Source organism: Petromyzon marinus, chromosome 76 (genome assembly GCF_048934315.1).
Source record: "Petromyzon marinus isolate PM22_M1 ecotype Great Lakes invasive population chromosome 76, UKy_Petmar_22M1.pri1.0, whole genome shotgun sequence".
NCBI lineage: Eukaryota > Metazoa > Chordata > Hyperoartia > Petromyzontiformes > Petromyzontidae > Petromyzon > Petromyzon marinus.
In genome coordinates this window covers 32,092-56,911 of record NC_133742.1, presented here as the reverse complement: position 1 = coordinate 56,911, position 24,820 = coordinate 32,092, and the positions used below count along the sequence as shown (strand labels likewise).

The following is a 24,820-nucleotide window of genomic DNA, read 5'->3' as shown; positions in this document are numbered from 1 at the left end:
GTGATGGTGATAGTGAGCGATGGTGGTGGTAGTGATGGTGATAGTGAGCGATGGTGGTGGTAGTGATGGTGATAGTGAGCAATGGTGGTGGTGATGGTGATAGTGAGCGATGGTGGTGGTAGTGATGGTGATAGTGAGTGATGGTGGTAGTGATGGTAGTGGTTAGCCAGTAGTGATGGTGATGACCAGTAAATAGAAAATGTTATCTCCCTCGCCCGGTACAACAGAAAGTCGCGGGTACGATCCCTCCCCCCGCCCCCGTGGATGATCGCGCAGACAGACACGGGGACAGAGGAGATACAAAGGTGGACGGGGCGGGGGTTGGGGTGGGGGGGGGGGGGAAGGAGACGGACGGACCTGGTCGCCCACAAACTTTTCGTAGACTCCGCAGATTTTTTCCCGGTATTCGTAGACAAACTCTTCCACGGCGTTTTTGGCGTCGATCCGCTCCTTCTCCAGACGGTCCTGCATGATCATCTTGCCCTGTGCACGCCGTCAGACAAACGGCATTGACGTCACCGCCACCGCCGATGTCATCATCAAAACAATATCATCACCGTCACCACCTATGTCATCATCAAAACAATATCACCGTCACCACCGATGTCATAATCAAAACAATATCACCACCACCACCACGGATGTTATAATCAAAACAATATCACCGCCACCACCACGGATGTTATAATCAAAACAACATCACCGTCACCACCACGGATGTTATAATCAAAACAATATCACCGCCACCACCACCGATGTTATAATCAAAACAATATCACCACCACCACCACGGATGTTATAATCAAAACAATATCACCGCCACCACCACGGATGTTATAATCACAACAATATCACCGCCACCGCGGATGTTATAATCAAAACAATATCACCGCCACCACCGATGTCATAATCAAAACAATATCACCGTCACCACCGATGTCATAATCAAAACAATATCACCGTCACCACCGATGTCATAATCAAAACAATATCACCGTCACCACCGATGTCATAATCAAAACAATATCACCGCCACCACGGATGTTATAATCAAAACAATATCACCGTCACCACCGATGTCATAATCAAAACAATGTCACCGTCACCACCGATGTCATAATCAAAACAATATCACCGTCACCACCGATGTCATAATCAAAACAACATCACCGTCACCACCGATGTCATAATCAAAACAATATCACCGTCACCACCGATGTTATAATCAAAACAATATCACCGTCACCACCGATGTCATAATCAAAACAATATCACCGCCACCGATGTCATAATCAAAACAATATCACCGTCACCACCGATGTCATAATCAAAACAACATCACCGCCACCACCGATGTCATAATCAAAACATCATCACCGTCACCACCGATGTCATAATCAAAACAATATCACCGTCACCACCGATGTTATAATCAAAACAACATCACCGCCACCACCGATGTCATAATCAAAACAACATCACCGTCACCACCGATGTCATAATCAAAACAATATCACCGTCACCACCGATGTTATAATCAAAACAATATCACCGTCACCACCGATGTCATAATCAAAACAATATCACCGCCACCGATGTCATAATCAAAACAATATCACCGTCACCACCGATGTCATAATCAAAACAACATCACCGCCACCACCGATGTCATAATCAAAACATCATCACCGTCACCACCGATGTCATAATCAAAACAATATCACCGTCACCACCGATGTTATAATCAAAACAACATCACCGCCACCACCGATGTCATAATCAAAACAATATCACCGTCACCACCGATGTCATAATCAAAGCAACATCACCACCACCAATGTCATAATCAAAACATCACAGCCACCACCAATGTCACAATCAAAACAACATTATTAACAACATCATCAGCACCAACTACCACCACTATCACTCTCCCCATCACTACCACCACTCACTACTCTCACCACCATTCCCCACCAGCAGCACCACCACCACCAGCACCACCACCACCACCAGCACCACCAACACCACCCCCACCACCAGCACCAGCACCACCACCAGCACTACCACCCCCACCACCAGCACCAGCACCACCACCAGCACCACCAGCACCACCACCAGCACCACCCCCACCACCACCACCAGCACCACCATCACTACCACTACCACCATCACCACCACCACCACCACCCCCACCACCACCACCACCACCACCCCCCCCCCCACCCCCAGCACCCCCGTTGCCCCCACCTCGTTCTCTACGAAGCAGTGGAGCTGTTCCCTAGTGAGCTCCCACACGAGGTGGGACTCCACCGGCAGCTCGACGTTGCGAACCTTCACCCTCTGCTTCTTCGTGTCCGGGGCGCCAGAGCCGGCCTCGCCACTCGCCTCCTGCTCGGCGGGGTGGTGGGTGGGGCGGGGGTGGGGCGGGGCGGGGGTGGGTAGAGGGGCGGGGGTGGGTAGAGGGGCGGGGGTGGGGTGGGGCGGGGTGGGGTGGGGGTGGGGTGGGGGTGGGGTGGGTAGAGGGGCGGGGGTGGGGTGGGGCGGGGCGGGGGTGGGTAGAGGGGCGGGGGTGGGGTGGGGCGGGGTGGGGTGGGGGTGGGGTGGGGGTGGGGTGGGTAGAGGGGCGGGGGTTGGGTGGGGCGGGGTGGGTAGAGGGGTGGGGTGGGGCGGGGTGGGTAGAGTGGGGTGGGGCGGGGTGGGTAGAGCGGTGGGGTGGGTAGAGTGGGATGGGTAGAGGGGCGGGGTTGGGTGGGGCGGGGTGGGGTGGGGCGTGGTGGGTAGAGTGGGGTGGGGTGTGTAGAGGGGTGGGGTGGGTAGAGTGGGGTGGGGCGGGGCGGGGTTGGGTGGGGCGGGGCGGGGTTGGGTGGGGCGGGGTGGGGTGGGGCGGGGTGGGTAGAGTGGGGTGGGGTGTGTAGAGGGGTGGGGTGGGGTTGGGTGGGGCGGGGCGGGGTTGGGTGGGGCGGGGCGGGGTTGGGTGGGGCGGGGCGGGGTGGGTGGGGCGGAGTTAGGTGGGGTGGGTGGGATCGGGTGGGTGGGATGGGTGGGGCCGTGGAGAGGGGTGGGGTGGGGTGGAGCGGGATGGGTGGGGTGGAGTCATGGAGAGGGGTGGGTAGAGTGGGATTGGTTGGGATGGGTAGGGTAGAGTGTGATGGGTGGAGCGGGATGGGTGGGGTGGAGTCATGGAGAGGGGTGGGTAGAGTGGGATTGGTTGGGATGGGTGGGGTAGAGTGTGATGGGTGGAGCGGGATGGGTGGGGTGGAGTCATGGAGAGGGGTGGGTAGAGTGGGATTGGTTGGGATGGGTGGGGTAGAGTGTGATGGGTGGGGCGGGATGGGTGGGGCGGGATGGGTGGGTGGGGTGGAGCGGGATGGGTGGAGTCGTGGAGAGGGGTGGGGTGGAGCGGGATGGGTGGGGTGGAGTTGCGTGGGGTGGGTAGAGTGGGATTGGTTGGGTGGGGTGGAGTGGGGCGGGGTAGTGGAGTGGAGTGGGGAGGATAGAGTGGGGTGGGTGTAGTAGTAGTATGGGGTGCAGTGGGGCGGAGTGGGGTGGGTAGAGTGGGGTGGGTAGGGTCGTGGAGAGTGGGATGGGTAGAGGGGCGTGGTGGGGTAGGTAGAGTGGGATGGGTGGGGTGGGTGGGGTGGAGCGGGATGGGTGGGGTCAACAATGGGACAGAAATTTAGGAGGTCGTGGGTTCGATCCCAACCCCGACGCCTGCTGCTGCAGATTTGGAGTCTGTCTCTCTCTCATCATCTCTCTCTCCGCTCACTGGCACTCACAAACCAACAGGCGGTGACGTCGCCACGGCGCAAGGCCAAGCGCACTCACCGCTCACACTCACCGCTCAAAACGCTCACTCACACTCACGCACTCACACTCAACGCTCACACTCACACTCAACGCTCACACTCACACCGCTCACTCACACTCACACCGCTCACTCACTCACACTCACTCACACTCACTCACTCACACTCACTCACTCACACTCACACACACTCACACTCACACACACTCACACTCACCGCTCACTCACACCGCTCACGCTCACACTCACCGCTCACGCTCACACTCACCGCTCACTCACACCGCTCACGCTCACACTCACCGCTCACTCACACCGCTCACGCTCACACTCACCGCTCACACTCACCGCTCGCTCTCACCGCTCACGCTCACACTCACCGCTCACACTCACCGCTCACACTCACCGCTCACACTCACCGCTCACACTCACCGCTCACACTCACCGCTCACACTCACCGCTCACACTCACCGCTCACCACTCACACTCACCGCTCACACTCACTCACTCACACTCACCGCTCACACTCACCGCTCACACTCACTCACTCACCGCTCACACTCACTCACACGCTCGCTCAAACGCTCGCACGCTCACACGCTCACTCACTCGCTCACACGCTCACTCACTCGCTCACACGCTCACTCACTCGCTCACACGCTCACTCACCGCTCGCTCTCACTCACCGCTCGCTCTCACTCACCGCTCGCTCTCACTCACCGCTCGCTCTCACGCACAGCTCGCTCTCACTCACCGCTCACACTCACCGCTCACACTCACCGCTCCCACAAACGCTCACTCACACACACTCACCGCTCACTCACACACACACACACGCTCACACAGGGTGTGTGGGGGGTGGGGGGGGGTACACAATCTCCCACCTTGGCCTCTCCCGCAGCCTCCGACCCCGGCGACTCTGGGAGCTGGGCCCCTTCGTCAGCGTCAGTCTGCATCTCGCTCTGCGGGGCAGACGGCACACACACACAGACAAAGCTCCCCCGTGTAGCCTCTAGCAGACTGGAGGGGCAAGTGCTGTTGGTAGCAGCACCTGTGAAGGTAGACACACAGACAAAGCTCCCCCGTGTAGCCTCTAGCAGGCTGTAGGGGCAAGTGCTGTTGGTAGCAGCAGCGTCTATGACGGTAGACACAGACAAAGGTCCCCCGTGTAGCCTCTAGCAGGCTGTAGGGGCAAGTGCTGTCAGTAGTAGCGAGTAGCAGCAGCAGCGACTATGAAGGTAGACACAGACAAAGCTCCCCCGTGTAGCCTCTAGCAGACCGTAGGGGCAAGTGCTGCTAGCAGCAGCACCTGTGAAGGTAGACACACAAAGGTCCCCCGTGTAGCCTCTAGCAGACTGTAGGGGCAAGTGCTGTTGGTAGCAGCACCTGTGAAGGTAGACACACAGACAAAGCTCCCCCGTGTAGCCTCTAGCAGACTGGAGGGGCAAGTGCTGTCAGTAGCGAGTAGCAGCAGCAGCGTCTATGAATGTAGACACAGGCAAAGCTCCCCCATGTAGCCTCTAGCAGACTGTAGGGGCAAGTGCTGTTGGTAGCAGCACCTGAGAAGGTAGACACACAGACAAAGCTCCCCCGTGTAGCCTCTAGCAGACTGGAGGGGCAAGTGCTGTTGGTAGCAGCACCTGTGAAGGTAGACACACAGACAAAGCTCCCCCGTGTAGCCTCTAGCAGACTGGAGGGGCAAGTGCTGTCAGTAGCGAGTAGCTGCAGCAGCGTCTATGAATGTAGACACAGGCAAAGCTCCCCCATGTAGCCTCTAGCAGACTGTAGGGGCAAGTGCTGTTGGCAGCAGCACCTACGAAGATAGACACACAAACAAAGCTCCCCCGTGTAGCCTCACACTGCTGGGGGCAAGTGGCTGTCAGTAGCGTGTAGCAGCAGCACCTGTGAAGGTACACACAGACAAAGGTCCCCCGTGTAGCCTCTAGTAGGCTGTAGGGGCAAGTGCTGTTAGTAGCGAGTAGCAGCAGCAGTGTCTATGAAGGTAGACACAAAGATCCCCGTGTAGCCTCTAGCAGGCTGTAGGGGCAAGTGCTGTTAGTAGCAAGTAGCAGCAGCAGGGCCTATGAAGGTAGACACAAAGATCCCCGGGTAGCCTCTAGCAGGCTGTAGGGGCAAGTGCTGTTAGTAGCGAGTAGCAGCAGCAGTGTCTATGAAGGTAGACACAGACAAAGGTCCCCCGTGTAGCCTCTAGCGGGCTGTAGGGGCAAGTGCTGTTAGTAGTAGCGAGTAGCAGCAGCAGTGTCTATGAAGGTAGACACAGACAAAGGTCCCCCGTGTAGCCTCTAGCAGGCTGTAGGGGCAAGTGCTGTTAGTAGCAAGTAGCAGCAGCAGGGCCTATGAAGGTAGACACAAAGATCCCCGGGTAGCCTCTAGCAGGCTGTAGGGGCAAGTGCTGTTAGTAGCGAGTAGCAGCAGCAGGGCCTATGAAGGTAGACACAAAGATCCCCGGGTAGCCTCTAGCAGGCTGTAGGGGCAAGTGCTGTTCGCGAGCAGCGCCTATGAAGGCCGGCACCTTGTCACACCTAGAGGGGGTGAACAGCACCACGCCCAGCCGTCTTTGTATCTCCCCAGCGGTGCAATGTTTACTACACAGAGCACCAGGCTACTCGCTTAACATAGACAAGCCTTCAGAGTCCACTTACCAGCTCACCACCCCACCCGCTCACCACCCCACCCGCTCACCCCCTTAAACACCCACCAGCTCACCCCCTTAAACACCCACCAGCTCACCCACTTAAACATCCACCCACCCACCCACTTAAACACCCACCCACCCGCTCACCCACCCACTTAAACACCCACCCACCTGCTCACCCACCCACTTAAACACCCACCCACCCACTAAAACACCCACCCACTTAAACACCCACCCACCCACTTAAACACCCACCCACCCGCTCACTCACCCACCTACTTAAACACCCACCGACCCGCTCACCCACCCACCCACTCAAACACCCACCCACCCGCTAACCCACCCACCCACTTAAACACCCACCCACCCGCTCACCCACCCACCCACTTAAACACCCACCCACCCGCTCACCCACCCACCCACTTAAACACCCACCCACCGGCTCACCCACCCACTTAAACACCCACCCGCTCACCCACCCACCCGCTTAAACACCCACCCACCCACTTAAACACCCACCCACCCACTTAAACACCCACCCACCCAAACACCCACCCACCGGCTCACCCACCCACTTAAACACCCACCCACCGGCTCACCCACCCACTTAAACACCCACCCACCGGCTCACCCACCCACTTAAACACCCACCCACCCGCTCACCCACCCACTTAAACACCCACCCACCTAAACACCCACCCACCCGCTCACCCACCCACCCACTTAAACACCCACCGGCTCACCCACCCACCCACTCACCCACCCACCCACCGGCTCACCCACCCACCCACCTACCTCCCTCCCCACCCACCTCCTCCTTGCTGCTGCCCGCCTCTGCCCCCTGAGCGTTTGCCACCGCCGCCGCTGCCGCCGCTGCCGCCGCCGAGCTCAGCTCCGTCTCCATGGGGACGGAGCTGCCGGCCTCCTGGGACTCGTTGCCGGCGTTGCCGGCGTTGCCGGCGTTGCCGGCGTTGCCGCCGGCGTTGTCCGGCACGGGCGTCTTGTCAACGAGCGAGGCGCCGGACACGCCGAAGATGCCGTGGCCGTTGACCCGCACCTTCACCTTCACCTTGGCACTGTCTCCGTCGGGGCGAGCGCACACGCTCTGTACCACGTAGGAGCCTGGGGGATACAAAGGTGGGTGGGGAGAGTGAGCGTGAGAGAGTGTGAGAGAGTGTGAGTGAGAGTGTGAGTGAGCGAGAGTGAGAGCGAGTGTGAGAGAGTGAGAGAGTGAGTGAGAGAGTGAGTGAGAGAGTGAGAGAGAGAGTGAGAGAGAGAGTGAGAGAGCGAGTGAGAGAGCGAGTGAGAGAGAGAGCGAGTGAGAGAGAGTGAGAGAGAGTGAGAGAGTGAGAGAGTGAGTGAGAGAGTGAGAGGGTGAGAGAGCGAGAGTGAATGAGAGAGTGAGTGAGAGTGAATGAGAGAGACAGAGCGAGAGAGTGAGTGAGAGTGAGGAGTGAGTGAGAGAGATTAAGGAATAGAGTGCACACGCTCTGTACCACGTAGGAGCCTGGGGGATACAAAGGTGGGTGGGGAGAGTGAGAGAGAGTGTGAGAGAGTGTGAAAGAGTGTGAGAGAGTGTGAGTGAGAGTGTGAGTGAGAGTGTGAGTGAGCGAGAGTGAGAGCGAGTGTGAGAGAGTGAGAGAGAGAGTGAGAGAGTGAGTGCGAGACTGAGAGTGAGTGAGTGGGTGAGTGAGAGAGTGAGAGAGTGAGTGAGAGAGACAGAGCGAGAGAGCGAGAGAGTGAGTGAGTGAGTGAGAGAGCGAGAGTGAATGAGAGAATGAGTGAGAGTGAATGAGACAGACAGAGCGAGAGAGAGAGAGGAGTGAGTGAGAGAGATTAAGGGATAGAATGCACACGCTCTGTACCACGTAGGAGCCTGGGGGATACAAAGGTGGGTGGGGAGAGTGAGTGAGAGAGTGTGAGAGAGTGTGAGAGAGAGTGAGCGAGAGTGAGAGCGAGAGTGAGAGAGTGCGAGTGAGAGAGCGTGAGAGAGCGAGTGAGAGAGAGAGTGAGAGAGCGAGTGAGAGCGAGTGAGAGTGAGTGAGTGGGTGAGTGAGTGAGAGAGTGAGAGAGTGAGTGAGTGAGTGAGAGTGAATGAGCGAGAGAGAGTGAGGAGTGAGTGAGATTAAGGGATAGAATGCACACGCTCTGTACCACGTAGGAGCCTGGGGGATACAAAGGTGGGTGGGGAGAGTGAGTGAGAGAGTGTGAGAGAGTGTGAGCGAGAGTGAGCGAGAGTGAGAGAGCGAGAGTGAGAGAGCGAGAGTGAGAGAGCGAGTGAGAGAGCGAGTGAGAGAGCGAGTGAGAGAGCGAGTGAGAGAGCGAGTGAGAGAGCGAGTGAGAGAGCGAGTGAGAGAGCGAGTGAGAGAGCGAGTGAGTGAGTGAGAGTGAGTGAGTGAGAGAGTGAGAGTGTGAGCGAGAGAGAGAGAGACAGAGCGAGAGTGAGAGAGAGAGACAAAGCGAGAGAGTGAGTGAGAGTGAATGAGAGAGACAGAGAGAGAGAGAGAGTGAGAGAGAGTGTGTGAGGAATGAGAGAGTGAATGAGCGAGAGAGAGTGTGAGGAATGAGAGTGAGTGAGAGAGATTAAGGGATAGAATGCACACGCTCTGTACCACGTAGGAGCCTGGGGGATACAAAGGTGGGTGGGGAGAGTGAGAGAGAGTGAGTGAGAGAGAGTGTGAGAGAGAGAGTGAGCGAGAGTGAATGAGAGAGAGTTAGAGAGATTAAGGGATAGAGTGCACACGCTCTGTACCACGTAGGAGCCTGGGGGATACAAAGGTGGGTGGGGAGAGTGAGTGAGTGAGTGAGAGAGAGTGAGGAGTGTGAGAGTGAGTGAGTGAGAGAGAGTGAGGAGTGAGTCAGAGAGATTAAGGGATAGAGTGCACACGCTCTGTACCACGTAGGAGCCTGGGGGGCGGGCGGGGATACAAAGGTGGGTGGGGAGAGAGTGTGAGAGAGTGTGAGTGAGAGCGAGAGAGAGTGAGAGAGTGTGAGTGAGAGTGAGTGAGAGTGAGTGAGAGTGAGAGAGAGTGAGAGTGTGAGTGAGTGAGAGCGAGTGAGAGTGTGAGTGAGAGAGAGTGAGGAGTGTGAGGGTGAGTGAGTGAGTGAGAGTGTGTGTGAGAGCGAGGGTGAGCGAGAGTGAGAGAGTGAGTGAGAGAGAGGAATGAGTGAGAGTGAGGAGTGAGTTATAGAGATTAAGGGATAGAGCGCACACGCTCTGTACCACGTAGGAGCCTGGGGGGCGGGGGGGGGGGGATACAAAGGTGGGTGGGGAGAGTGAGTGAGTGAGAGTGAGTGAGTGAGCGATAGAGTGAGAGAGAGAGTGCGAGAGTGAGTGCGAGAGAGAGTGAGGAGTGAGAGTGAATGAGAGAGTGAGAGTGCGAGAGAGTGAGTAAGAGTGAGTGAGAGAAGAGTGAGAGTGAGGAATGAGAGAGAGTTATAGAGATTAAGGGATAGAGTGCACACGTTCTGTACCACGTAGGAGCCTGGGGGATACAAAGGTGGGTGGGGAGAGTGAGCGAGAGTGTGAGTGAGAGAGTGTGAGCGAGAGAGAGTGAGAGAGAGTGAGCGAGAGAGTGAGAGAGTGAGCGAGGGTGAGTGAAGGTGAGACAGTGAGAGTGAGAGAGTGAGCGAGAGAGAATGAGAGAGAGAGTGAGCGAGTGAGTGAGCGAGTGAGTGAGAGTGTGAGAGTGAGAGCGAGTGAGCGAGAGAGAGTGAGTGAGAGTGAGTGAGCGAGCGAGAGAGGGTGAATGAGAGAGAGAGAGTGAGCGAGAGAGTGAGAGAGAGTGTGAGTGAGAGTGAGCGAGAGAGAGTGAGTGAGCGAGAGAGTGAGAGAGAGTGAGTGAGTGAGAGTGAGTGAGTGAGAGAGGGTGAATGAGAGAGAGTGAGTGAGCGAGAGAGTGAGAGTGAGAGTGAGTGAGTGAGAGAGGGTGAATGAGAGAGCGTGAGTGAGCGAGAGAGTGTGAGTGAGTTAGAGAGATTAAGGGATAGAGTGCACACGTTCTGTACCACGTAGGAGCCTGGGGGGCGGGGGATACAAAGGTGGGTGGGGAGAGTGAGTGAGAGAGCGAGTGAGAGTGTGAGAGAGAGTGTGAGTGAGTGAGTGAGCGAGAGAGTGAGAGCGAGAGAGAGTGAATGAGAGAGTGAGAGAGTGAGTGAGCGAGAGAGAGTGAATGAGAGGGTGAAAGAGAGTGAGTGAGAGTGTGTGTGAGTGTGTGTGAGAGAGAGTGAGAGTGAGTGAGAGTGAGTGAGAGTGTGTGTGAGTGTGTGTGAGAGTGAGAGTGAGTGAGAGTGTGTGTGAGTGTGTGTGAGTGTGTGTGAGTGCGAGTGAGTGAGAGTGAGTGAGAGTGTGTGTGAGTGCGAGAGTGAGCGAGAGAGAGTGAGAGTGTGAGAGAGAGTGTGAGCGAGTGAGCGAGAGAGTGAGAGCGAGAGAGAGTGAATGAGAGAGTGAGAGATAGTGTGTGTGAGTGTGTGTGAGAGAGTGAGTGAGAGTGTGAGAGTGTGAGTGAGAGAGTGTGAGTGAGAGTGTGTGAGTGTGTGTGTGAGAGAGAGTGAGTGAGAGTGAGAGAGTGTGAGTGAGAGAGTGTGAGTGAGAGTGTGTGAGTGTGTGTGTGAGAGAGTGAGTGAGAGTGTGAGAGAGTGAGTGAGAGTGAGTGTGAGAGCGAGAGAGTGAGTGTGAGTGAGAGTGAGTAAGAGTGTGAGCGAGAGAGTGAGTAAGAGTGTGAGCGAGAGAGTGAGTGAGAGTGTGAGTGAATGAGTGAGGAATGAGAGTGAGTGAGTTAGTGTTAGTGATAGAGTGAGTGTGTGAGAGCGAGAGAGAGCGAGAGAGTGAGTGAGAGTGTGAGAGAGAGTGTGAGTGAGGGAGCGAGAGAGTGTGAGTGAGTTAGAGAGATTAAGGGATAGAGTGCACACGTTCTGTACCACGTAGGAGCCTGGGGGCGGGGGATACAAAGGTGGGTGGGGACAGTGAGAGCGAGAGAGAGTGAGTGATCGAGAGAGAGTGAATGAGAGAGTGAGAGAGAGTGAGTGAGAGTGTGTGTGAGTGTGTGTGAGAGAGAGTGAGTGTTAGTGATAGAGTGAGTGTGAGTGAGTGTGAGTGTGAGAGCGTGAGGAATGAGAGAGTGAGGAATGAGTGAGTGAGGAATGAGAGAGAGTGAGTGAGAGTGAGTGTGAGAGTGAGGAATGAGTGAGGAATGAGAGAGTGAGGAATGAGTGAGTGAGGAATGATAGAGTGAGTGAGTGTGAGAGTGAGGAATGAGTGAGGAATGAGAGTGAGGAATGAGTGAGTGAGGAATGATAGAGTGAGAGTGAGTGAGTGTGAGAGTGAGGAATGAGTGAGGAATGAGAGAGAGAGTGAGTTAGAGAGATTAAGGGATAGAGTGCATATGCTCTGCACCACATAGGAGACACAGACAAAGGTCCCCCGTGTGGCCTCTAGCAGGCTGTAGGGGCAAGTGCTGTTAGCGAGACGCAGCACCTGTGAAGGCTACCGGCACTGTGGCACACACAGAGGGGGTGGGTGGCCACCAGCACCACCACCACGCCCGGCCGCCTTTGTCTCTCCCCCAGTGCGAGCGATGTTCACTATTACACCACCACCACTACACCACCACCACCACCACGACCATCATCACCATCACCACCACGACCATCACCACCACCACCACCACGACCATCACCACCACCACCACCACGACCATCACCACCATCACCACCACCACAACCATCACCATCACCACCACGACCATCACCACCACCACGACCATCACCACCATCACCACCACGACCATCACCACCACCGCCACCACGCCCATCACCACGCCCATCGCCACCACCACCACCGCCATCATCACCACGACCATCACCACAACCACTGCCATCACCACCATCACCATCACCACCATCATCACCACCACCACCACCATCATCACCACCACCATCATCACCACCATCACCACCACCACGACCACCGCCTTCACCACCACCACGACCACCACCATCACCACCACCACCACCGCCATCACCACCACACCACCACCGCCACCACCACCACCACCACCCCCACGGTGCACTGACCGATGTTGGGGTTGGGGAAGGGCAGGCTGGCGGGGTCGCTGTAAGCGGCCTGCAGCTGGAAGGGGTGCTTGCGGTAGAAGGTGAGGACCTTGGAGAAGGGGATGGCGTGGCCACGGCCAAACACCTCGCAGTGCCTGCAGTGGCCGCAAGGGCACAACAATCAACAACAACAACCATCAACAACAACAACCATCAACAACAACATCACGGCAATCAACAACAACAACATCACAACAATCAACAACGACAACAACAACAACAACATCACAACAATCAACAACGACAACAACAACCATCAACAACAACCATCAACAACAACCATCAACAACAACAACATCACAACAATCAACAACGACAACAACCATCAACAACAACAACATCACAACAATCAACAACGACAACAACCATCAACAACAACAACATCACAACAATCAACAACGACAACAACCATCAACAACAACATCACAACAATCAACAACGACAACAACCATCAACAACAACATCACAACAATCAACAACGACAACCATCAACAACAACAACATCACAACAATCAACAACGACAACAACCATCAACAACAACATCACAACAATCAACAACGACAACAACCATCAACAACAACATCACAACAATCAACAACAACAACAACCATCAACAACAACAACATCATCACAACAATCAACAACCATCAACAACAACAACCATCAACAACAATCAACAACATCACAACAATCAACAACAACGACAACAACCATCAACAACGACAACATCACGGCAATCAACAACGACAACAACCATCAACAACAACATCACAACAATCAACAACGACAACAACCATCAACAACAACATCACAACAATCAACAACGACAACAACCATCAACAACAACATCACAACAATCAACAACGACAACAACCATCAACAACAACAACATCACAACAATCAACAACAACCATCAACAACAACAACAACCATCAACAACAACAACAATGACAACCATCAACAACAACGACAACCATCAACAACAACAACATCACAACAATCAACAACGACAACAACCATCAACAACAACATCACAACAACCAACAACGACAACAACCATCAACAACAACAACATCACGGCAATCAACAACAACGACAACAACCATCAACAACAACATCACAACAATCAACAACGACAACAACCATCATCAACAACAACATCACAACAATCAACAACAACAACAACATCACAACAATCAACAACGACAACAACCATCAACAACAACATCATCACAACAATCAACAACCATCAACAACAACAACAACCATCAACAACAATCAACAACATCACAACAATCAACAACAACGACAACAACCATCAACAACAACAACAACATCACGGCAATCAACACCGACCGTTGTAATACCGCAACAATCATCCCGTGCCAGGATGCCTGCTGCTGTACATTTGGAATTTGCTTCTCTCTCTCATCATCATCATCATCACGGTGGCTGTGAGATGTTGACTACCTCGCCTGGTATACAGGAGGTCGTGGGTTGTGTATTTGTGTCTCTCTCTCTCTCTTCATCATCATCATCACGGTGGCTATGAGATGTTGACTACCTCGCCTGGTCTACAGGAGGTCGTGGGTCCGATCCTGACCCTGACGATGCCTGCTGCTGCTGTTGTTTATTTGGAGTCTGCGTCTCTCTCTCTCATCATCATCATCATCACGGTGGCTATGAGATGTTGACTACTTCGCCTGGTGTCCAGGAGGTCGTGTGTTGTATATTTGTGTCTCTCTCTCTCATCACCATCACGGTGGCTGTGAGATGTTGACTACCTCGCCTGGTATACAGGAGGTCGTGGGTTCGATCCTGACCCTGACGATGCCTGCTGCTGCTGTTGTTTATTTGGAGTCTGCGTCTCTCTCTCTCTCATCATCATCATCATCACGGTGGCTATGAGATGTTGACTACTTCGCCTGGTCTACAGGAGGTCGTGAGTTGTGTATTTGTGTCTCTCTCATCATCATCACCATCACGGTGGCTATGAGATGTTGACTACCTCGCCTGCTCTACAGGAGGTCGTGTGTTGTATATTTGTGTCTCTCTCTCTCATCACCATCACGGTGGCTGTGAGATGTTGACTACCTCGCCTGGTCTACAGGAGGTCGTGTGTTGTGTATTTGTGTCTCTATCTCTCTCATCATCATCATCACGGTGGCTATGAGATGTTGACTACCTCGCCTGGTCTACAGGAGGTCGTGTGTTGTGTATTTGTGTCTCTATCTCTCTCATCATCATCATCACGGTGGCTATGAGATGTTGACTACCTCGCCTGGTCTACAGGAGGTCGTGTGTTGTGTATTTGTCTCTCTCTCTCTCATCATCATCACGGTGGCTGTGAGATGTTGACTACCTCGCCTGGTCTACAGGAGGTCGTGTGTTCTGTATTTGTGTGTCTCTCTCTCTCATCATCATCATCACGGTGGCTGTGAGATGTTGACTACCTCGCCTGGTCTACAGGAGGTCGTGTGTTGTGTATTTGTGTGTCTCTCATCATCATCACCATCACGGTGGCTATGAGATGTTGACTACCTCGCCCGGTCTACAGGAGGTCGTGGGTTCGATCCTGACCCTGACGATGCCTGCTGCTGCTGTTGTTTATTTGGAGTCTGCGTCTCTCTCTCATCATCATCACGGTGGCTATGAGATGTTGACTACCTCACCTGGTCTACAGGAGGTCGTGAGTTGTGTATTTGTGTGTCTCTCTCTCATCATCATCATCATCACGGTGGCTGTGAGATGTTGACTACCTTGCCTGGTACACAGGAGGTGGTGTGTTCTGTATTTGTGTGTCTCTCTCTCATCATCATCATCATTACGGTGGCTGTGAGATGTTGACTACCTCGCCTGGTCTACAGGAGGTCGTGTGTTCTGTATTTGTGTGTGTCTCTCTCTCATCATCATCATCACGGTGGCTGTGAGATGTTGACTACCTCGCCTGGTATACAGGAGGTCGTGTGTTGTGTATTTGTGTGTCTCTCATCATCATCACCATCACGGTGGCTATGAGATGTTGACTACCTCGCCCGGTCTACAGGAGGTCGTGGGTTCGATCCTGACCCTGACGATGCCTGCTGCTGCTGTTGTTTATTTGGAGTCTGCGTCTCTCTCTCATCATCATCACGGTGGCTATGAGATGTTGACTACCTCGCCTGGTCTACAGGAGGTCGTGAGTTGTGTATTTGTGTCTCTCTCTCTCTTTATCATCATCATCACGGTGGCTAGGAGATGTTGACTACCTCGCTTGAGTTTTTTGTGCCAGTTAAAAGGGTAAAACCTATTCCTATATCTTGTTACTGGCAAAGGAGGTCTCATAATGTAAATGCTCACCCCGAGCCCTTAATACTCTGATAGTGCGCTGTTTTTGAGTTGTACGCCTTTTGGCGTCTTCTGGTCCAACACCAGTGGAGAGACTAAAGGGCTCTAAGAAAAGCCGTCTCTGGTGTGGACCAATCAAATTCAAGGACAGTGCCAATATTATTATCAGAGTTGTCTCTTTTTGTTTGCATTTTGACTGCTTGTGTTGTGGTTATTGCAAACATGATGCCTTGTATAAAGGTGTCAGTTTTTGTGTGCCAGTTAAAAGGGTAAAACCTATTCCTATATCTTGTTACTGGCAAAGGAGGTCTCATAATGTAAATGCTCGCCCCGAGCCCTCAATACTCTGATAGTGCGCTGTTTTTGAGTTGTACGCCTTTTGGCGTCTTCTGGTCCAACAGCAATGGAGATTAGGCTCTAAAGAAAAGCCGTCTCTGGTGTGGACCAATCAAATTCAAGGACACTGCACAATAACACTGCACAATAACACAATAATATTCTCTTGTGAGAATATTATTGCGTTATTTTATTTTATCAATTTATTATTTTATTCTCATTCTACGTGGTGGTGACTTTACCGAAAGAACCAAAGAAGATGAATCATTGCAGTCACGAAAGCTTTAAATCGAAATTTACACTGCATATTATTATCATCAGAGTTGTCTTTTTATTTGCATTTTGACTGCTTGTGTTGTGGTTATTGCAAACATGATGCCTTGAATAAAGCTGTCAGTTTTTGTGTGCCAGTTAAAAGGGTAAAACCTATTCCTATCAGCCATGTCATTGACTTTCCACCCACCCCACCCACCCCCACCCACCCACCCACCCCACCTCACCCCTCATTGTCCTCGACTTCGGATGTCCAGCGCAGGGAGATGGGGTATGGGACAGCGTCGGTCACGGAGAAGTCGCGAACCTTGAACGCCGGGGAGAGCATGGCGCACTGCGGGGGGGGGAGCAAGCACACACAGAGACACACAGACACACACAGACACACACAGAGACACAGACACACAGACACAGAGACACACAGAGAGACACACAGACACAGAGACACACAGACACACACACAGAGACACACACAGAGACACACACAGAGACAGAGACACAGAGACACACACAGAGACACACACACACAGAGACACACACACACACAGAGACACAGAGACACACACAGAGACACACACACACACACAGAGACACACACAGAGACACACACACACACACACAGAGACACACACACAGACACACACACACAGAGACACACACACAGAGACACACAGACACACACACACAGACACACACACACACAGACACACACAGACGGGGAGAGGAGAGCGTGAGTGATGGGGGAGAGGGAGGGGGGGGAAGAGGAAGGGGGGATAGGGGAGGGGGAGGAAGAGGGATGAGGGAGGGATGAGGGAGGGAGGGAGGAGGAGGGAGGGGGATGAGAGAGGGGGGACAGAGGGTGGGTGGAAGAGTGGGTGGGTGAGTCAAGGGGTGAGTCAAGGGGTGGGTGAGTGAGTGAAGGGGTGGGTGGTTGAGTGGGTGGTTGGGTGGGTGAGTGGGTGGGTGAGTGGTTAGGTGAGTGGGTGGGCGGGCTAGTGGGTGGGTGAGCGGGTGGTTGAGTGGGTGGTTGGGTGTGTGGGTAAGTGGATGGTTGGGTGAGTGGGTGGGTGAGTGGGTGGTTGGGTGGGTGAGTGGGTGGTTGGGTGGGCGAGTGGGTGGGTGAGTGGGTGGTTGAGTGGGTGGGTGGGTGAGTGGGTGGTTGGGTGGGTGAGTGGGTGGGTGAGTGGGTGGTTGAGTGGGTGAGTGGTTGGGCGAGTGTTTGGGCGAGTGAGTGGGTGGGTGAGTGGGTGAGTGGGTGGGTGGGTGAGTGGGTGGTTGAGTGGGTGGGTGAGTGGTTGGGTGAGTGAGTGGGCGAGTGGGTGGATGTACAGGGCGGGTCTAGAGTGGATTGGAGGGCGGCGCTCACACTACGACGAACGGCTCCCAATGTCCCCCCCCCCCCCCCCATTCCCCCCCCCCTCCCCCCCCCTTCTACCTGCAGGGCACAGCCACGGGCCACGGCTTCGTCCGCGTTGAGAGTCGTCCGTACTTCCTTGCCGAAGAAGTGCAGGATGCGCTCCTTGATGGAGGGGATGCGAGTCGCTCCACCCACGATCTCCACCGAGCACACGTCATCCATCTTCAGGTCTGGGGGGGGGAGGGGGGGGAGAGGGAGGGGGGGGGGAGATGCGGTGGAGTTTAGAGGTACGTGTGTACGTAGGTGTGTACGTGTGTACGTACGTGTGTACGTGTGTACGTACGTGTGTACGTACGTGTGTACGTACGTGTGTACGTACGTGTGTACGTACGTGTGTACGTACGTGTGTACGTACGTGTGTACGTACGTGTGTACGTACGTGTGTACGTACGTGTGTACGTACGTGTGTACGTACGTGTGTACGTACGTGTGTACGTACGTGTGTACGTACGTGTGTACGTACGTGTGTACGTACGTGTGTACGTACGTGTGTACGTACGTGTGTACGTACGTGTGTACGTACGTGTGTACGTACGTGTGTACGTACGTGTGTACGTACGTGTGTACGTACGTGTGTACGGCCTGGCACAAGCGTCGTGGTAACGTCACCGCCACTTAGTGGCGAATGGCTGTTGTTGTTGTTGTGTACGTAGGTGCGTGTGTGTGTACGCGTGTACGTAGGTGTGTACGTGTGTACGTAGGGGTGTATGTGTGTACGTGTGTGTGGCCTGGCACAAGCGTCGTGGTGACGTCACCGCCACTTAGCGGCGAATGGCGGTTGTTGTTGTGTGTACGTGTGTACGTAGGTGTGTATGTGTGTACGCGTGTACGTAGGTGTGTATGTATGTAGGTGTGTAGGTGTGTACGTGTGTATATAGGTGTGTAGGTGTGTACGTGTGTATGTAGGTGTGTATGTGTGTATGTGTGTAGGTGTGTATGTGTGTATGTGTGTACGTGTGTGTGTAGGTGTGTAGGTGTGTACGTGTGTATGTAGGTGTGTATGTGTGTACGTGTGTACGTAGGTGCGTATGTGTGTACGCGTGTACGTAGGTGTGTACGTAGGTGTGTATGTGTGTACGTGTGTGTGTAGGTGTGTAGGTGTGTACGTGTGTATGTAGGTGTGTAGGTGTGTACGTGTGTATGTAGGTGTGTATGTGTGTACGTGTGTATGTGTGTACGTGTGTACGTGTGTACGCGTGTGTGGCCTGGCACAACCGCCACTTAGTGGCGCATGGTGGTTGTTGTTGTTGTTGTGTGTACGTGTGTATGTAGGTGTAAGTGTGTACGTGTGTAAATGTATGTGTGTATGTAGGTGTAAGTGTGTATGTAGGTGTAAGTGTGTACGTAGGTGTGTGTATGTACGTGTGTATGTAGGTGTAAGTGTGTATGTGTGTATGTAGGTGTAAGTGTGTACGTGTGTACGTGTGTATGTAGGTGTAAGTGTGTACGTGTGTACGTGTGTATGTACGTGTGTATGTAGGTGTAAGTGTGTATGTGTGTATGTAGGTGTAAGTGTGTATGTGTGTGTGTACGTGTGTATATAGGTGTAAGTGTGTACGTGTGTATGTGTGTATGTAGGTGTAAGTGTGTACGTGTGTATGTAGGTGTAAGTGTGTACGTGTGTGTGTAGGTGTATGTAGGTGTGTGTATGTGTGTATGTAGGTGTAAGTGTGTGCGTGTGTATGTAGGTGTAAGTGTGTATGTGTGTATGTAGGTGTAAGTGTGTATGTGTGTATGTAGGTGTAAGTGTGTACGTGTGTACGTGTGTATGTAGGTGTAAATGTGTACGTGTGTATGTAGGTGTAAGTGTGTACGTGTGTATGTAGGTGTACGTGTGTACGTGTGTATGTAGGTGTAAGTGTGTACGTGTGTATGTAGGTGTAAGTGTGTATGTGTGTGTACGTGTGTGTGTATGTGTATGTAGGTGTAAGTGTGTTGGTGTAAGTGTGTATGTGTGTATGTAGGTGTAAGTGTGTACGTGTGTGCATGTGTATGTAGGTGTAAGTGTGTACGTGTGTGCGTGTGTATGTAGGTGTAAGTGTGTACGTGTGTGCGTGTGTATGTAGGTGTAAGTGTGTATGTGTGTATGTAGGTGTAAGTGTGTACGTGTGTAAGTGTGTATGTAGGTGTAAGTGTGTACGTGTGTATGTAGGTGTAAGTGTGTATGTGTCTATGTAGGTGTAAGTGTGTAGGTGTAAGTGTGTATGTATGTAGGTGTAAGTGTGTACGTGTGTATGTAGGTGTAAGTGTGTATGTGTGTATGTAGGTGTAAGTGTGTATGTGTCTATGTAGGTGTAAGTGTGTACGTGTGTAAGTGTGTACGTGTGTGCGTGTGTATGTAGGTGTAAATGTGTAAGTGTGTATGTATGTAGGTGTAAGTGTGTACGTGTGTATGTAGGTGTAAGTGTGTACGTGTGTAAGTGTGTACGTGTGTACGTGTGTATGTAGGTGTAAGTGTGTACGTGTGTATGTAGGTGTAAGTGTGTACGTGTGTATGTAGGTGTAAGTGTGTAAGTGTGTACGTGTGTAAATGTGTATGTGTGTGCGTGTGTGTGCGTGTGACGTACTGGCTTGCTCCATGATCTCCTTGAGGGGTTTCTCCACGCGGCTCAGCAAAGGGGCACAAAGCTCCTCAAAGTGGGCACTGACCAGCACACACACACGGGAACACATTAATACACACACACACACATTAATACACACACACACACATTAATACACACACACACACATTAATACACACACACACACTCATTAATATACTCACACACATTAATACTCACACACACACACATTAATACTCACACACACACACATTAATACTCACACACATTAATACTCACTCACACACACATTAATACTCACACACACACACACTCATACACACACACACATTAATATACACACACACACACACATTAATACTCATACACACACACACATTAATATACACACACACACACACATTAATACTCATACTCACACACACACACATTAATACTCACACACACACACATTAATACACACACACACATTAATACTCACACACACACACACATTAATACTCACACACACACACATATTAATACTCACACACACACACACATATTAATACTCACACACACACACATTAATACACACACACACATTAATACTCACACACACACACATTAATACACACACACACATTAATACTCACACACACACACATTAATACTCACACACACACACATTAATACTCACACACACACACATTAATACACACACACACATTAATACACACACACACATTAATACTCACACACACACACATTAATACTCACACACACACACATTAATACTCACACACACACACATTAATACTCACACACACACACATTAATACTCACACACACACACACACGGACACACATTAATATACTCACACACACACAAGGACACACATTAATATACTCACACACACACACGGACACACATTAATATACTCACACACACACACACGGACACACATTAATATACTCACCCACACACACACGGACACACATTAATATACTCACCCACACACACACGGACACACATTAATATACTCACACACACACACATTAATACTCATACACACATTAATATACTCACACACACACATACACACACATTAATATACTCACACACACACGGGGACACACACACACACACATTAATATACTCATACACACACACGGGAAAACACACACACACATTAATATACTCATACACACACACACATTAATATACTCATACACACACACACATTAATATACTCATACACACACACACATTAATATACTCATACACACACATACACACACATTAATATACTCATACACACACACACATTAATACTCACACACACACACGTACACACACATTAATATACTCATACACGGACACACATTAATACTCACACACACACACATTAATATACTCACACACACACACATTAATATACTCACACACACACACATTAATATACTCGTACACACACACACATTAATATACTCGTACACACACACACATTAATACACTCGTACACACACACACATTAATACACTCGTACACACACACATTAATACTCACACACACACATTAATACTCACACACACACATTAATACTCACACACACACATTAATACTCACACACACACACATTAATACTCACACACACACATTAATACTCACACACACACATTAATACTCACACACACACATTAATACTCATACACACACATTAATACTCATACACACACATTAATACTCATACACACACACGGACACACATTAATACTCATACACACACACGGACACACATTAATACTCACACACACACACGGACACACATTAATAGACTCACACACACACATTAATATACTCACTCACACACACATTAATATACTCACTCACACACACATTAATACACTCATACACACACACACAGGAAAACACACACACATTAATACACTCGTACACGCACACGGACACACATTAATACACAGATACACACACACATTAATATACTCATACACACACACATTAATATACTCATACACACACACACATTAATACTCACACACACGGACACACATTAATATACTCATACACACACACATTAATATACTCATACACACACACATTAATATACTCATACACACACAGGAAAACACACACACACGGACACACATTAATACACTCGTACACACACACACACAGGAAAACACACACACATTAATACTCACACACACACACACGGGAAAACACACACACACACTCATACACACACATTAATACACTCATACACACACACACGGGAACACGCACACACACACGGACACACATTAATACTCACACACACAGACACACATTAATACTCACACACACGGACACACATTAATACTCATGCACACACACACACATTAATACTCATACACACACACACACAGGAAAACACACACTCATACACACACATTAATACTCACACACACACGCACACGGGAAAACACACATTAATACTCATACACACACACATTAACACTCGTACACACACACAGGAAAACACACACACACTCATACACACACATTAATACTCATACACACACAGGAAAACACACACATTAATACACTCGTACACACACACGGGAAAACACACACACATTAATACTCATACACACACACAGGAAAACACACACAGATTAATACACTCGTACACACACACACATTAATACACTCGTACGCACACAGGAAAACACACACATTAATACACTCGTACACACACAGGAAAACACACACACACATTAATACACTCGTACACACACAGGAAAACACACACACACACATTAATACACTCGTACACACACAGGAAAACACACATTAATACACAAACAGGAAAACACACACATTAATACTCATACACATAGGAAAACACACATTAATACACATACAGGAAAACACACACATTAATACTCATACACATAGGAAAACACACATTAATACACATACACACAGGAAAACACACATTAATACACTCATACACACACACATTAATACACTCATACACACACACATTAATACACTCATACACACACACATTAATACACTCATACACACACACATTAATACACTCATACACACACACATTAATACACTCATACACACAGGAAAACACACACATTAATACTCATACACACAGGAAAACACACACATTAATACACACACAGGAAAACACACACACATTAATACACTCATACACACAGGAAAACACACATTAATACACAAACAGGAAAACACACACACATTAATACACTCATACACAGGAAAACACACACATTAATACACTCATACACACAGGAAAATACACATTAATACACATACACACAGGAAAATACACATTAATACACATACACACAGGAAAACACACATTAATACACTCATACACACACACATTAATACACTCATACACACACACATTAATACACTCATACACACACACATTAATACACTCATACACACACACATTAATACACTCATACACACACACATTAATACACTCATACACACAGGAAAACACACACATTAATACTCATACACACAGGAAAACACACACATTAATACACACACAGGAAAACACACACACATTAATACACTCATACACACAGGAAAACACACATTAATACACAAACAGGAAAACACACACACATTAATACACTCATACACAGGAAAACACACACATTAATACACTCATACACAGGAAAACACACACATTAATACACTCATACACACAGGAAAATACACATTAATACATTCATACACACAGGAAAACACACATTAATACACTCATACACACACACATTAATACACTCATACACACACACATTAATACACTCACACACACATTAATACACTCATACACTCATACACACGGGAACACACACACATTAATACTCATACACACACAGGAAAACACACACATACACACGGGAACACACACACACACGCACGGACACACCTCACCACAATCTCCACCAGACCGAACCTACCTCTCCCCTACCACTCCCCCACTCACTCCACACTATAACAGACCCCACCTCAACTCTCCCCGATCACTCCCCACCACCACCACCACTATCACCAATACCCACCACTACTCTCCCCATCACCACTCACACCACCACCACTCTCCCCCATCACCACCACTCACCACTCTCCCCATCACCACCACCATCATCATCATCACCACCACCACCATCATCACCACCACCACCATCATCACCACCACCACCCATCATACCACCACCACTCTCCCCCATCACCACCACTCACCACTCTCCCCATCACCACCACTCACCACTCTCCCCATCACCA

At 50.7% G+C, this 24,820-nt stretch overlaps 1 protein-coding gene across 1 annotated transcript in view; it reads right to left on the bottom strand.

Moving 5' to 3' along the window:
- The window catches only part of LOC116958354 (heat shock protein 105 kDa-like), a gene marked incomplete at its 5' end in the record, with an annotated part of 86,280 nt that overhangs the window by 38,376 nt on the left and 23,084 nt on the right, over positions 1-24,820 (bottom strand). The window contains 10 exons of the mRNA XM_076056565.1: positions 358-483; positions 2,251-2,391; positions 4,690-4,767; positions 7,273-7,583; positions 7,958-7,968; positions 9,515-9,695; positions 12,537-12,670; positions 16,740-16,846; positions 17,948-18,099; positions 20,497-20,573. Coding sequence (XP_075912680.1) covers positions 358-483; positions 2,251-2,391; positions 4,690-4,767; positions 7,273-7,583; positions 7,958-7,968; positions 9,515-9,695; positions 12,537-12,670; positions 16,740-16,846; positions 17,948-18,099; positions 20,497-20,573 — 1,318 coding nt within the window. The remainder of the gene's footprint in view (positions 1-357; positions 484-2,250; positions 2,392-4,689; positions 4,768-7,272; positions 7,584-7,957; positions 7,969-9,514; positions 9,696-12,536; positions 12,671-16,739; positions 16,847-17,947; positions 18,100-20,496; positions 20,574-24,820) is intronic.